This window comes from Ammospiza caudacuta, chromosome 16 (genome assembly GCF_027887145.1).
Source record: "Ammospiza caudacuta isolate bAmmCau1 chromosome 16, bAmmCau1.pri, whole genome shotgun sequence".
Taxonomy (NCBI): domain Eukaryota; kingdom Metazoa; phylum Chordata; class Aves; order Passeriformes; family Passerellidae; genus Ammospiza; species Ammospiza caudacuta.
The window spans coordinates 7,691,737-7,707,607 of NC_080608.1; the positions used below are offsets into that span (position 1 = coordinate 7,691,737).

At 41.8% G+C, this 15,871-nt stretch overlaps 1 protein-coding gene across 2 annotated transcripts; it reads left to right on the top strand.

Annotated features, from left to right (window-relative positions):
* Positions 1-132: 132 nt before the first annotated feature.
* Positions 133-12,170, top strand: SLU7 (SLU7 homolog, splicing factor). 2 transcript variants are annotated; one of them, XM_058815015.1, is made up of 16 exons: positions 133-162; positions 591-767; positions 1,369-1,522; positions 1,709-1,789; positions 2,645-2,809; positions 2,955-3,020; positions 4,352-4,399; positions 4,898-5,029; positions 5,310-5,407; positions 6,806-6,873; positions 7,066-7,205; positions 7,978-8,139; positions 8,570-8,674; positions 8,855-8,929; positions 9,161-9,265; positions 10,189-12,170. In XM_058815015.1, exons 2-16 carry the CDS (start codon positions 604-606, stop codon positions 10,366-10,368), a joined length of 1,743 nt encoding a protein of 580 aa, XP_058670998.1. In that variant the 5' UTR covers positions 133-162; positions 591-603; the 3' UTR covers positions 10,369-12,170. The 2 variants fall into 2 exon arrangements, with proteins under 2 accessions (XP_058670998.1, XP_058670999.1); XM_058815016.1 differs by lacking the exons at positions 133-162; positions 4,352-4,399 and having other exon boundaries at positions 192-767; positions 10,189-12,167.
* Positions 12,171-15,871: the final 3,701 nt, after the last annotated feature.

Sequence of the window (15,871 nt, forward strand, 5' to 3'; positions counted from 1 at the left end):
AACCGGCCCCGAGCCGCCCATTGGCCGCTTCGACCCACGCGCGGCAGCCGATTGGCTGAGCGCGCAGCCGCACGCGGGGCGGGGCGGGCACGGCACGGGGAGGTGGCTCCGCCCCGGAACTGCGCACGGCCGCGGTGCATTGTGGGACAGAGCTGCGGCCTGGTAGGTAAACAGGGCTGGGGAGCGGGCCGGGACCCGGGGCTGGGACCGGGATCGGGACAGGGCAGGGCAGGACAGGACAGGACAGGACAGGACAGGACAGGACAGGGTGCTTTCTGTAGGCTCCGAGCAAGCGCTGCCCTCCCCCGCCCGGCCCTGCGCCCGGGCCTGGCGCTGCTTCCCCGCGGCCGTTCTGTCGCGTCCCTTCCGGGGTAGGCGCAGGCCCGGGTCCCCGGTTGGCGCTGAGGGAATTGTGTGCGTTCGGCACCGGGGCTGTTTGTCAGGACAGCGGCATGTCGGGAATGCGTGATCCGGAGTTAGCTCGTTTCACTGGGTGACGCACAGTCACGTTGAAGAGCTGTGATGTCAGAGGGTATGGATCTGTAAGGCTTTTTTTTGTTTTCTAATTTTATTCTCTTTTTTACGCTAAGGATAAAAGCCAAAATGGCCTCAGGTGCGGTAGCGAACGCCCCTCCTGCAGGAGGAGCAAATGATGTGAGCCTGGAGGAACCAAAGAAGATGACGAGGGAAGATTGGAGGAAAAAGAAAGAATTAGAAGAACAGAGAAAACTGGGGAATGCACCTGCTGAAGTGGATGAAGAGGGAAAGTAAGTTTTACTAAAGCTGTGGATGTTCTAAAGCTGCTGAGGAAAAATGTTTTGGTAGCAGAGCAACTGTGAGGGTAACTCATGATTCCAGTATGAGTTACTGTAGAAGTAAATAGTTGAAGTTTGTGTTTTAATATTCCAGCCATGAGGTACTTTCTAGAAGAATGTAGGTTCAGTGTTTATTTTTTGTCAGCTACTGACAGATCTGCTAAAAAAGTCCCATCCATGAAGGTAATAACATGTGGTATTTTAAAAGTGAGCAAAACACAGCACAGGGGTGTTTTACAGTGTACCTCATCTGTTGCCTCTCCCTTGCTTTCACAGGGCTTGTTGTTTCTGAGAAATGTTGCTGGTTTTTTTGCTCAGTAACATTACACAGAATAAGCATTTGATTTGGAGTCAGTTTAGGTAAATTAGGTGGCAACAAAATTTCACAGTCTGTGTTTATCAAAATGAGAATTTATTTTGTAGTGTGTTGTACCAAGTTCATTATTTAATATCGCTCCTAAAGCACTTGAGCTTTAATGTGAGGGTTGTTTGTTAGACTGAGCCGTTTCGGGTTTTTCCCTGCCACGTTTTCATTGCACAACATCTCTTACAGAGACATCAACCCTCATATTCCTCAGTACATCTCCTCAGTGCCATGGTACATAGATCCTTCCAAGAGACCCACACTAAAGCATCAGAGACCTCAGCCAGAGAAGCAGAAGCAGTACAACTCCTCTGGGGATTGGTACAAACGAGGGGTTCAGGAGGTACGCAGGGTGCTTTTCCCAGGAAATAAAGGGGAGATGTCTGGCTGTGTGCTTTTGAGGGGGCAGGAATTTCTATCCAGCAGGTTTGGGCTTTGGGGGAGGCTCACACTCCTGAGGGGTGTTGCAGACATGGAGTTGTTGTGGGAGCTGTCCCAGGGCTGACACTGCTGCTGTGTTTGCCCCCAGCACGCCGTGGCCACGCGGTACCGCAAGGGAGCCTGCGAGAACTGCGGGGCCCTGACTCACAAGAAGAAGGATTGCATGGAGGTAAGGGCTGCAGGGAGGTGTGAGGGCTGCAGGGAGGTGAGGGCAGGGCTGCAGGGAGGTGTGAGGGCTGCAGGGAGGTGTGAGGGCTGCAGGGAGGTGAGGGCAGGGCTGCAGGGAGGTGTGAGGGCTGCGGGGAGGTGAGGGCAGGGCTGCAGGGAGGTGTGAGGGCTGCAGGGAGGTGAGGACTGCACAGCAGTGTAAGGGACTGCATGGAGGTGTGAGGGCTGCATGGAGGTAAGGACAGAACAGTATGGAGGTGTAACAGCTGCAGGGAGGTGAGGGACTGCATGGAGGTGATCTCCCTTCTGGCCCTGCCTTAATGGCTTTGAATCCCACAGGAGTTTAATCTCTGTGAAAAACAGGTGGCTGTAAATGAAATACTGGGCTTGGAAAAGCTGTTTTGGAAAATGTTACAGCTAGTGAGAGATGGCCTAGAAATTTCTAAAGAAATTATTGATGAAGGGGGAAAGTGATACAGTTCAGTGTGTCATCCATCAGTTCTGCTTGTCATAAGATCTATGGTCTAAAAATAGGTGAAAATGTTCTTTTCTTACTAATTGCATTAACTCAAGTGCTGCTGTGTCTGTCTTCCTGCTTCATCTCAAGTAGAAGCCAACCCTAGAAACTGTTTTAATTGCTTCCTTAGTTGTAGAAAATATAAACAAGAATTTATGGAGTTTGAAGTCAGTTGTGCTGCATAAAAGTGCAGAACTACTTACATTTATTTACAATCCACAGCCTTACAGTGCTGAGTTTAACTTGCTTTAAAGGAGCTTGATTGATAGTGTTTTTTAAAGGATATGTGAGTGAGTAACCTGATGGACTGATCTAACCATCCTTTTTTTTTTCTTTCAGAGACCCAGGAAAGTTGGAGCAAAATACACAGGCATGAACATTGCCCCAGATGAGCACGTGCAGCCCCAGCTGATGTTTGACTACGATGGGAAGCGAGACAGGTGGAATGGGTACAACCCAGAGGAGCACATGAAAATTGTGGAGGAGTACTCCAAGGTTGATTTGGTACGTGGGAGCTGTGGTTTATTGGGGACAGAGTTAGTGTTTGGTGTGGCTGGGCTGGAGGAGGGACACTTATAATGTGCTTTGTTGATATTAGAGCTGGTACTGAGGAGAAATCTTCAAACAAATGCATTTTTGTGCTGCACAGGCCAAACGTACCCTGAAAGCCCAGAAGCTTCAGGAGGAGTTGGCATCAGGGAAGCTGGAGCAAGTGGTAAGTAAACTTAGCTAATCTATTTTTGCTTAGGCTGAATCAATTCAAAACAGATTATTTCTGCTTTCTGACTCTTTTACTCTCTATACAGGGTCTGCTATTGGGTTTTATGCCCTTCAGTAATTTAAAGGTTTTCCTAGCACCAGCATGTTCTGTGTCACACTCAAAAACTTGAAGCATCTTCTTTGAAATGAAAATTCCTTTATGTTCCCCTTGCAGGCAGAAATTCTGTGTGACTATTATTGTTGCTGAAATAATTAACATGGAATTTTGGGGTAGAAAAGCTTGTTTTCCATGCAGTAATTTTTTTTCCTATACCAAAATGCTTTTCTCCTATTAAAAGATTGGTCTGGTCTGCCTAGTGATGAGGTGATGACTCTGCACTGATTTAGTAATGTTTAAAGTAAATTGGGAAGAAGAAGCAAATTGGTTTAAGATAAAATCACTGCACAGTGACTTATAAAATGGGGGAAAAAACAGAGGCTGTTACTGGTCAGAAGTGCTGACCTAAAGCCTCCTTGCAGAGGCTGTGCTGTCCCCCGTGGGCTGTCACTAGATGGCAGAGTGAGCTCCATCTGCCACCCCGCCCAGACTACAGTGCTTCCTACAGAACTCCCCAAAAGAAGAGATTCCTCCTCTTTTCCTGCCCATTCTATGAAGCAAACACTGTTGGCTTCTGTATATTTACTGCTTATAAGTGGCACTGTAAGAAGCAAAGTGTGTTTAAATTTAAGAGCTGTCTCTGAGGGAGAGGACTGGGACTGGATTGCATAGTCAGTGCTGGTCCATGTTCCATGGCTCCCAGCTGTTCCCACCTTCACTGCTGCAAGTATTCTTCAGTTAATTTTAAGCAGGTGAAAAAAATTAAACCTGGCTGTGTTTGTTGAACTTAAATTCTGCCTAAGTGCTTAGTATTCCTGTAAATCCTGACTAAATTCTTGAATACATATCTCTTGAATTCTTTTTTTAAGCTTTCAGAGTTGCAGCTTGGTTATATTTACGGTATGAAATGTTACAGTCTAAATCCTCAGTGTTCAAAGGTGTAACAAGCTCTAAATAACAGCAACAGTTTTAGAATTTGCTGCTCTTGCAAAGAATTGGAAGTTTTGTTGAGGATACTGTTAAAAATTCTCCAACATGTGTCTGTCACAGAGCCAGCTAAGAGCATTCTGCTAGAATGTTATGTAGCAGTGTTTCTGCATTTGGGGCCAGTGGTAAATTGTGTTTTGTATCCAGCATGAAGCTCTGCTTTGATTGCCCTTGTAGCCCTGCTGCCTTGCTTTTTCCCCCTATCTTGTCTTCTCTGCTGATGTGCTCTTTGTTTGCTGCAGAACTCCCCAAGACACCAGTGGGGAGAAGAGGAATCAAATTCACAGACAGTAAGATGATTACCCACTGCATCACACCATGGGCAAAGGAAGAGCCTGTAGTTAGTGGAGCAGTAAAATAAGGGTGGCACAAGGGTTTGAATGTTGTGTCCATGCCACTGCCTACCTCTTGCTTTGGGCAGAGGTTGCTGGATTTCATAAAGAGGCTTTTTGTTTTAATTCCTATGTGTTGTCAAACCTTAGAGATGCAAGCACATAACTAGATTTTACCATGTGGTATATTTTGACCAAAATAACTGTTTTCTTAATATCATCCTAATTATGTTTTGATAATTATTTCCATAGAAGGAAGTGAAAATTCTTTAACAAGAGTGCTTCTGAAATGTTGAATGCTAGATTATCCTGAGAGAATGCTTAAGCCCAGGAAAATTGTGCCACCTTGTAACTACAGGGATTAAGAATTTTAAGGAAACCACTAAAATGAGACCCTTGTACATGTCTCCAGAGTGAAGGAACTCTTTTAATTAGAAATTGTCCATTTCTCCTCAGGAAAGAGATCATAACAGTGAAGATGAAGATGAAGACAAGTATGCAGATGACATTGACATGCCTGGGCAGAACTTTGACTCGAAGAGACGCATCACAGTCCGAAATCTGCGCATTCGGGAGGACATTGCCAAGGTGAGTAAAGAGCTCTGGGCAGATCTTCCTCTGTGTTCCTGGCAGTTAATTTCAACAAATTACACATTCAGTTATTAATGACTTCGTTTATGGGTCTAGGGGTTTGGAAGTTAAGGTCTGTTCTCAGTTCTGTTCCTGCCCATGTTACAACTTCATCAAGGTGATCCTTTTGCACAGATAGAACTTCTTAAAACATCTAAACTGGAGGATGCAAGTGTAACCTCAGTTCTTTCAAAATCATTAACATTAAGTATCTTTTATGTCGGTTTTTTTTCCCTAGTACTTGAGGAATCTAGATCCAAACTCTGCTTATTATGATCCCAAAACAAGAGCAATGAGGGAGAACCCTTATGCTAACACGGGCAAGAATCCAGATGAGTAAGTTCAAATGAGGTCATGTTTGTATATCCAACAAAACTCTTAAAAATTATATTAATTGTTTTATATTTCTTTTACCTGTATGTCCTTCTGCTAATGAATCTCTAGTCAGTTACATGTACACATATCAGTAAACCTAGAAAAAATCTGTTTTATTTAAAAACACATTTTGGTTTAGTATATAGAAGTGGTATTTTTATAATACTGACTGTTCCTTAATCTTCAGTCACATGTGGACCATGGTTTAGTGTAATTATCTGTACAAGGGCTAGGACACTGCTGCATCTAGAGGTGATGCCTGTAAACAATAATTATATTTATGTAAAATATTTCAGTAGCCAAATCTTAAACTTTATCCCTTGTTTCTTGGTTTTGGAGACTAGCATGGTGTTTGTGGTAGCTAACAAAATATTTCAATTAGGAATAAGATCTCCTTCTATATTAATTGATTCTGCATAGAAAATGCAGCTTTGGCATTGTCTAGATACTTAATGAAAGCTGCCATAGGCTTTTGACAGCACACTTGGCTGTCTCCCTGAACCCCCAATTCAGACACTTGACCTGTGTTGTGCTGGGAATGTACAGAGCAAACAGGCTGTGAGTAAAACGTGTTCAGAGAGCAGTAATTGGGTTAGCTCACTGCCTAAAATAGAATGGCAGTACCTAAATGATTGCAAATATTGCTCTTTCCACCTCTCCTTGCCCCCAGCTAGAGTCATGCCAGTCAATTGTTTTTTTTAGGTGCAGATGCTTTTGCTTCTCTATCAAGTCATAATTTGACCTATATTGAATCTAAATTTCTGCCACAGCTTTTCAGACTGTACATTTTTCAGAGTGGCTTTAGGAAGATGAAAGAGTGGAGAATTGGATTGCTAGCATTCTTTGATCCTCAGTGTGTGTTTCATGTGCTGACTGTGCATCTCTTCAAGAGCTGTGCACCAGTGTCTCACTTTACTGAGAGCAGTAAAAGTATCCCAGGCTTTCTTAAACTCAGCCAAATATGCTGGGTCTGGACTGAAGAGTCAGGAATCCAGAAGTGAGAATCACTGTGCTGGAATATCACAGACTGTTTATGGATATTTATTGTGTTACTAGGTCCAAGTTTAACTTTTAGTGCTTGGCATCTCAAACAGAACTCCAGGGCTGTGTCATGTGTCCCTTGAACACAGAAATCAGAGTTTTTGAGTGGCTGGCTGATGCTTTCATGGCTTTGCAGGGAGCATTTTTGCTTCCTGTTTGTTCCAGGTTTTTGTTCCATATATCAAGTGGAATGCACCTTCTTCTTCTGTTCTTAACTCTTAGTGCACAAGAGAATTTTTACTTACCTGTTGCACTTCTGTGTTTGTATTTGAGAGGAAATCATGTTACAAATGCTAAGCATTGTGTTCTTTTCTGCAGAGTTGGGTATGCAGGTGACAACTTCGTTCGCTACACAGGCGACACCATTTCCATGGCACAGACCCAGCGTAAGTGGGCTTTGGGCTTGGGGTTCTTGAAGGAAAGTCACTTAAAATCCTTAACAATGCTGCTTTCTTGCAAAAGAGAAATAAATAAATCTTTATAAATTGAGCCTTATTTGAAATTGCTTCAGAATTAAAGGATGTAATTTGAATGTGTGTCAGTTTTAAAGTATTGAATGGAACCTTTTGTGTACACAGTGTTTGCCTGGGAGGCTTATGACAAAGGCTCTGAAGTTCATCTTCAAGCAGACCCTACAAAATTAGAACTCCTCTATAAATCTTTCAAAGTGAAAAAAGAAGATTTCAAGGCACAGCAGAAAGAAAGCATCCTAGAGAAGGTAACAGGCATTTTGGTTTATTTAATAGGAATTCTGTTTGAAGTCTGGGTCTTGGGGAACAAGTAAGATTACTAATCCTATGTGAGAGGGCATCAGCTGTTCTCAGCAGCTTAGACTTAAAATATTTTTATATCTATACACACTATCTCATCAAGTGAATAATTTTATTTAGTATTGGGACCTTTGAAAGTCTGCTGGTATTTACATTATTGGGAGCTCTTCCCTAAACTGTCAGAATTTCTCCACTGAAGAAATCTGAATTTCTTTCTGACTCAAATTTTGGGTACAGTGTTTTAGATAAATACTTATTTTATATATTGCAACTTGTGTCTTGGACAGCTGGAAAAGAACTAAATAATCCATTTGGATTCTAACTATGTCAACATTCAAGTTTGGAGGGGGCAGGAAGTATTGCTCTGGTTCTACCCAAGCTGGTCTTTGGCTTGGTCTCTAAAGATTTTCTGCTTTGAGTGAGGAATATCACTGTCGTCATTCTACAAGCATAAACAAAACAAAAACAAACAAACAACACAACACAACAAAAAAACACGTGCACAAAGAACCCCACAAAACTAAACACCAAAAGACACCACAGTGGCCATAGGAGATGATGTATTTCTGTCTTAACTCTTCACTAAAGATTAAACTATCTTTGTCACTTTTGTGCCTTTTGACAAGGTACCAAAGGTCATGTTTTTGAAATGTTTGTTTAACTATATAAGAAGTGGTTTTTTTCCAAAACTATTGTATGCCATTTCTGTTTGCATTTTAGTATGGAGGCCAAGAACATTTAGATGCCCCCCCAGCTGAACTTCTGTTGGCTCAAACAGAAGATTATGTGGAGTACTCTAGGCATGGAACAGTCATCAAAGGACAGGAGAAAGCTATTGCTTGTTCTAAGTATGAAGAGGATGTGAAGATCAACAACCATACAGTAAGTCCTAGGTTGTGTTTAAAATTTTTTAAAATTAAATGCCATCGCATTGGAGGTATATTAGGATGCAGTATAATCTAAGTAATACATGAAATACATTTCTCCTGTCTCAATGTGGCACTCTCCCTTTTCTGTTAAGGAGAAACTTCAGATTGTCATAGTTGTGATGTGAATTTGAGGAGTTGCCATGGCAATCTTAAACTAAAGGAGAAGTTACTCTATTCACCTTTCACTTTGAATATAAGTTGACCACATCCTGTTGTGATTCACTTTTTTGACAGTGTACCTGTAAGGTTCATGTAAAATAGCATAAATATTTCTCTTAGTTTCCTTTTGGATGTCTGAGTAATTTGCTTACCAGGGCATCAGCTCAGGAGGAAATTTCAGCCTGCCTCTTTCAGGAGTAACTGTGTGCTGTGTTCTCCTGCAGTGCATTTGGGGTTCATACTGGAAGGAAGGCAAGTGGGGTTACAAGTGCTGCCACTCCTTTGTCAAGTACTCCTACTGTACAGGAGAAGCTGGGAAGGAAATTGCTGTAAGTATTCTCTTGTTTATTATGTGGAAAAGCTAAAAGCATTCATATTCTTACTTTAGGTTTAGACTGTTTTGCTTTTTGAGGGAGGTTGGTTTTTTAGGGATTTCTGGGATTTTTTTTGTCCTTCCCCTTTCAGATGTGGTCAGTAACAGGGTATCCTTGTTCTTGTCTGTTGTACAGAATACAGAGGCAAGTTTAATGGAGGAGCAGCCTGAGGAGGCAGAGCACATGACAAAACCCAAAACACTGATGGAGGTAGGAATTATCCCTTTCTCTGGAAGACAGATACTTCTCCTCAACATTTTATCTACAAAATTCTGTAGAATAATAAGCCTGAAAATTACTAGACTGCATTATTAGAGCATTAACATCCCCATTGAAAACTAGGCTCTCAAATAGCATTAATAGAAGGTTGGATTTAATGGTTTGGGCATTATTAATGTTGGCAAGTTGAATCTTAACAGTGACTTGTTTCCCACCTTACAGATCCACCAAGAGAAACAGAAAGAGAAGAAAAAGAAGAAGCACAAGAAGAGCTCAAATTCTGACAGTGAGGGTGAAGAGAAAAAGAAGCAAGAAAAACTAAAAAAGGTGCACTATAATCTTCAGTGGCTTCGTGGCAAAAGGAACATGACATATTTTACAGTATCAGTTTTATGAAGCCTGTAATGTTGTTCTGGTGATATACCATGGGGCAGTTTGATGCTAATTTTGAGCTAAATTAAATTTAAAATGCTGTTAGGTGTTCTAAAGTCCATCCCCTAGAAAGCTGCCATAAATCTCAGGCAAAGCTTCAATAAATATTTAGTTTTGAAGACTTAATTTAGATGACTTAGAACATTTGATGTCTAGGCACCTATTACACCTGTAGATCTATAAAAGACATGGCAGAACACAATGATTTGTGTATTGAGGAAAGATGGAGAGATCAAAGCAGTGTTAAATCTGAATTTTGCACTTTGTATCCCAGGCTTGGCCCAGTCTCACAGCTGGTGTAACAAATCCATGCCCCATCCACTGGGCAGCAGTGGGCTGCTGTGGCCACACAGCCTGCTCTGGGCTGCTCTCAGAGGAAACATGTTAAACTGTGCTTAATTAAAGCAGGGTACAAATGCAACTTCTTTTCCAGTAGCAGCAGTAGTAGTTTGAGGAATGAGATGGCACATAGCGCTTAAAAATTGAAACTCCAAACATATAACAATTCATTTGTACTTGCTAGATCATGATAATATTTTAGGTAAATCCTGGGAGTTTGTTGCTTGATTTTGACATTTGGAAAGAGATTATAGTGTCTTGTTTACTAAATAGCATTTTACCATCATTTTATGTTAAACACTAAAAAATAAGCATTAAGTGAAATGTGCTGTGGGTGAGCCAGACAGATGTGGATTGCTTATCCCACCTTTGTGCTTGCCCCTTGTCCATCATACAGGAATCTAAGACAAACCTTCATTGTTGGGTTTTTAATCTAAGTTTCACTGTGCAATTTTTGATTGCCTTTGCTCTCATTTCAGGCTCTAAATGCTGAAGAGGCTCGACTTCTCCACATCAAAGAAATCATGCAGTTAGATGAGAGGAAGAGGCCATACAACAGCCAGTATGAAACCAGGGAGCCAACAGAAGAGGAGATGGAGGCTTACAGAATGAAAAGGCAGAGACCTGATGACCCCATGGCCTCTTTCCTTGGGCAGTAGTCACAGGAGGCACCATTCCAGTACAGGAGACTTTTTCCAGTTGTTTACAGCTCTCTATAGACACTTGCACTGTCTGAAATGGCAGAAACCTTTCTGTGCTCTGAAGAAATTTGTGAAAGCTTCTTTCAGCAGACATGAGCAGTCTAGGTCTTACTGGAGTTCTGTAAATGTGTGTGTATGTATACAAATACAGGCACATATACACACATATGTATACACATATATGTATAGATTAAATAAATGTATATGTATAGATTAAATAAATTCACCCACTCTGTAAGATCTTGAAGGAGATTTGACTGAAATCCTAGATTTATTTGGCCAACTAGTATGTATATATTTATATATATTTGGCTAACTAATGCATAAAGTTGTGATACAGTAAAACTGACTAGTCAGGAGAAATGGTCAGCAGGTGTCAATATAGAACAAAAACTGTTGACAAAATTTGGTACAACTACTGCTAGAGGTTCTTACTTGTAAATCCTGTATCATGACTAAAAAATACATAGTTTCTTGATCACTTTGCAGTAAGTACTTAGGAAATGTAAAAGTTAATTGCTTTGTTCTGGTTAAATCAGATAAAGATCTTAAGTATGTCGAGCCTTTTAAAAGAAAGGGTTGAGAGAAACTGACTGTAGAGCTTTTAAATTCCAATTGTTTCTTCAGATGTATTTTCACAGAAATTTCAGTTGTAAAGATCTGTGTTCTTGGGTTTCCTTTTGATAACAGTGTGCTATTCCATGGTGTGACACCAAGAGTCAGGCTCTAATCCCCTGTGAGAACCTGAAGCAGCATCTGCTTTGGTTTGGCAATGTTAGTCCTTAAGCTGGGAATTTTCCCCTTTTAACTGATTAAAAGTTGAAGAACTGGGTGAAAAACTGCACAGCATGACTTCAGAGTTGGAAGGCTTGGGAATTACTTCTGTTGAGGCTTAAACTGTTTCCAATGAAAAACTGCTCTTTTCCACAAATAATTATATACAAAAAACATACCTGTGAGTGTCCTGAGTGTGATTTCACAAACACTTTGGGGACTGAATGTTCTGATTTGACACACAGCTAATGATGGCAATTCTGCAGTGGTCTGCAGTTAGTGCTGTATTAATATGATATGTGATATTGAGTATTTACTCAACATTTTGATCACCAATGATCCTCTGTGATCCTCTGCCACACAGTAAAAGCAAACAGTCTGATTTAGCTGGTTTAACTGAGGTGTTCTCAGGGCTGTAGCACCTGAGGTTGTGGCAGCATGCCCTGCAAAGGGCTTGCTCAGTGCCAAGTTCAGATTGAGGGAGGAGGAGCTGTCAGAAGGCTTCCTTGAGCTATTTTCATACCTTTCTCAAAGCTGCAGTTACATTTTTTTTTTTTTAGACTAAAGTCTGAAAGACTTTATAAAGGAGGTAATTCAGAAATAACACAAAGGAAATTTCAAGACAAACTTTGTGGATTCACTGCATGGAAACTTTAATACATCAAGTCTCTATTGAATTTATGTGAAGTGATTGGTCAGGGAATAAAATTCAGTCCTAAATTTAGGATACTTAGGTTTCACCAATGAGTCAATCCCAAGCCCTTGGGGCAGTAGTTGATCCTTGCTACATTTTTAGTCTGGACTGTAAAGAAAGAGATCTCCATTAAAGGGTTGGCAGGTTATTTATTTTAACCTTGAGAGGACAGTGTGTTATCCTGAGACTTGTTCTTAAACAGCTGCAACACTTTTTTAAAAAACTTATTATTTAAAAAAACTTCATGCATGCATTTCCAGCTGGAATCCTCCAGTCAAATGGATAAACATTTGTCAGAATAAATGGCAGGAAATGTGAAACAATGCTGATACACTCAGAACCTTCCAGGAATAAACAGACCTGTCTGGTTTTCATCTGGAATATAAAATGGCCTTTCTCCTCTTTGGGAGTTTATTCTAGGTGCAGCATTTCATGCACAGAACTATGGAAGATCATTTCTTGGATCATGAGCTTTTTTGCACTTGCCCCAGTTACTATACAGGCTTCTCCAAGAGCAGGAAATTAGTATGGTCAGAAATTAAAAATACCATTTTGCTCTTCACGTGCCCAGAAGTAATTATGCATTGGGATACTAAAATACCAGTCCTGCTTGGAAGCAAATGTTTCATGCTAATAATTTTTTATGATAATCAATATAAATTAGCAAGGAGTTTTTATATGGAAAAAAGTTACTAACATAAAATGATAAATACTAACTTTTAGATTGTCAACGACCTTTCCATGGGTTGAGAAACAAATGGTTTAGATAATAAAATACTTTTTTGAGGTGAGTTTTGTGACAATCTGAGAGCCTGTAGAACGTAAAGGTTTGACCGAAGTTCTAGCCCAGGCCTGGTGTGGTTGTTCTTGTGGCAGGTGAGCAGTTTGCTCCTCTCTCTGCCTCCCTGTTCTTTCAACTCTCCCTGCTCCAGGAGATCATTTGTAGATGCTCCAAGATGATTTAATGGTAAGATCAGAGGGGTAAGAGTTCTGTGCTCATGGTGTTTGCTGCTTTAGCTGCCTCCAGTGCTGCTGGGAGCCTCAGCAGGAGTTAACCACCTAAAATGTGTCTCCCTTTCAGGAGTGTGGGCAGCCCTTGCCAAGTTACTGGCTGCTGGTTACCCTGCCTCCCATGCACACTTTGGTCATTCTTTGATGGTTTTGAATAACTTGGGGGGGGAAAGGGGTTAATTTGGGGGGAGAATTGGCACAAAAACAAAATCCTGTACTTTCAAGGGTTTTTGTAGATAAGCTGAAAAAGGGATTTCTGATATGATTTGAAGCAATTCTTGCTTAACTGATTCATTTGTCAAACTGAAGATGGGACAATGCCAAAAAGCAGTTCCAGTCAGATCTTGGCTGACAAGGTTCCTGTCTCTCATGCTTCTACTTGTGCAAAATTTTGAGCTTCCAGTTCCAATCTTATGAGAATTCCCTACAAACCCTTGACTGCAATAAGTTGATTTACGGGATACTCTGACTCTGTAAGCAGCATCTGTTCTTTGGGAAGCTCAGTTAATATTTCTGCCACGTGGCATTTCCCAGCAAGGGCTGAACAGCTCCAGAGATCCAAGAGAGGCAGAAAGAGAGTGAAGCTCAGGAGTGCATGGATGTGAGTGACTCTGGGATGTCCCAGAGCCTCCCTGCCCTTCCTTGGGCACCAGCTGCTCTCCTTTCCCCAGCACAGAGGAGACACCTCCATCCCTGGTAAGCAGCATGGGCTGTGGGATTGCTTTGGAATTGCCTCAGGGGGCTTGGGGGGGCTCAGGAGGATCTCTTCTACCACAGCAATGGAATTTGAGCTTTTTCCTGCTCTGCTCAGGTCTCTTGGGATTAATCTGTGACCATAACCCAAAGTGACCCTGGCAGTGCCCACAAAGCTGCCTGGGGCACACACAGTTATCTAACATGGGAAATCTGCTCTGGTCAGTGAGCAGGGAACTGGAAATAAACAACTTGCTCCCTTTGCCCTTAACTTACTGCATGAAAATGGGTAAACAGCAGTGGAGCCCCAGATATGTCCATTGAGGAGCTTTCCTCAGCTCTGGGTCTGAGAGGCATTGAGGTCAAAGCACCCTTATATATATCAATATATATATATTGCAAGTAATTTTGCCTAAATTATATACAACAGAATGGGAAAATGAATTTTCACATATTAAATAAAAAGGAAACCTCTTCCAGTTTTGTAAGTCAATTGTCATCATTAGATTAAACTAATAGAATTTCACATGGTGTATCTAGGAAAATTGCTTCTTCTAATGTGTATAAAATCAAATTTGAAAAGCAGAGATCAGTTGTAGCATCTTGTATATGCCCTCCTAGGACTTTCAGAACTGACACCTTATGTGCTTCCTGTTTTCTGTTAATAGCTTGTTGCAACTTTACCACATGAAAAGCATCTTGAAATTTGTTCCTGAGTTTTTTCCTATATGAAAACTTTTGCAAAAGTTGTTTGGAAATTTCCATTGTGCATGGCTTGCAAGATAAGATTCTTATTAGCAGGAATGTTTCATAGAAAAGAAACTATGTGCTTCCTAAAAATATTAAGTGTAAAATTACTTTGGTATCATTCTGTCATCCCAATGCCTTCTGAAGTTCAGGGAAACTCCAGAATTTAAATGATTAACTGGCATTTCCAGACTGCTGGCCAAACTAACTCTTATCACATCTGAATGTTCTGTTATTAATGAGCCAGGTTTGCTTGGAGCCCTCTGAGACCCTTTTTACTGTTTGATTACTAGAATAATATTGCTTTTACTTGTGAAAATATGTGCTCAAGTTGCACTGGGAGACAGCCTGATTTATTTTTTGAAAAGCTGCATTGGTAGAATCCCAGGAAGGTTTGGGTTGGAAGGGACCTTAAAGATGCCCAGCTTCAGCCAGCCTGCCCTGAGCAGGGACACCTCCCACTGGACCAGGCTGCTCCAAGCTTTGTCCATGCTTGGCCTTGAGCACCTCCAGGAACGAGGAGTCCATCCCCAGAGTCCTCATTGCAGAGACACAGATCAGATCCTGCTGGGTCTGACATTTAAAAGCTCCACTGCAGAAAACAAAAGCACATGAGAAAGCAATACCTGTTGTCAGTCATTATTCTAAATTAGTCCGTTGTCAAAAGCCAGACCTTCATGTTCTGTATCTCTGTTGTCCCTGGTAATTTTTGCTCTAATCCCTCCCCAGTGCTGTGCTGTGGTTTCACTGCTGCACCTTGGTTTGTCTGGGGCCACAGCAGAGCTGCCCTGCTCTGCATCTGGAACTTCATCGTGCAATGCTCCTTTTTCTTTGACATCCAATGCCCACAGGATCCATTCAGCCTCCTGTAACAAAGCCCCCTTGTGCTGGAATGTTGTGAGGGACAGCAAAGACCCAGCTGCTGCCTTGCTGTGTGACTGCAGTGCCAGCCTGCCAGCAGCCCTGGGAATTTATTGCAGGGGAGAGCAGCAAGTGCATGAGGGCAAAAGCGGGCACAGCTGGCACTGCTGCTCTTCAGCTGCACCCCTGCCCCAGGGGAGCCATCACATCCCTCTCTTCTTGCTTCTCTGGCATTTTATAGGGTTTAAGGAAACAAACAGATCCCCCTTCCTGTGGGAGCTGTTTATTTACACATTGTGCTGCTCTTTTAATACCTGTCTGCAAGTGAAATTCCTGAACACATTCTTTTTAATGTACTGAGAAGTGGTGTTTAAATTCTGATTTTATAAATACCTGAAAAAATGAGAGCATCCAGCTTCTGATGAATGACACATTCCCTGAGCAAAATGCCCTGATTCTTTTTTGAAGGCTCTCTCTTTTAAAGAAAAGAGTTTGGGAATCTCTTCTGTGTGGAATTATTATCAGACTGAGTGCAGATTTCTGGTGAATCTCTGTTTGATGGTGGAGTTCTGTACACACATCTGGGTTCCAGGTACATTCCTCTGCAATGAGCTCAGCGGTCCCAGGCTGGAGGGACAGGCCCTGATGCTTTTCATGTTTCATGCCCACACTCCTTTTCAC

Excerpts from the sequence above, each read along its gene's own strand:
- SLU7 (XM_058815015.1), top strand. The coding sequence starts at position 604 with ATGGCCTCAGGTGCGGTAGCGAACGCCCCTCCTGCAGGAGGAGCAAAT. Across the intron at positions 2,810-2,954 it reads AGTACTCCAAGGTTGATTTG|GCCAAACGTACCCTGAAAGC; the intron begins GTACGTGGGAGC and ends TGTGCTGCACAG. Across the intron at positions 6,874-7,065 it reads TTCCATGGCACAGACCCAGC|TGTTTGCCTGGGAGGCTTAT; the intron begins GTAAGTGGGCTT and ends TTGTGTACACAG.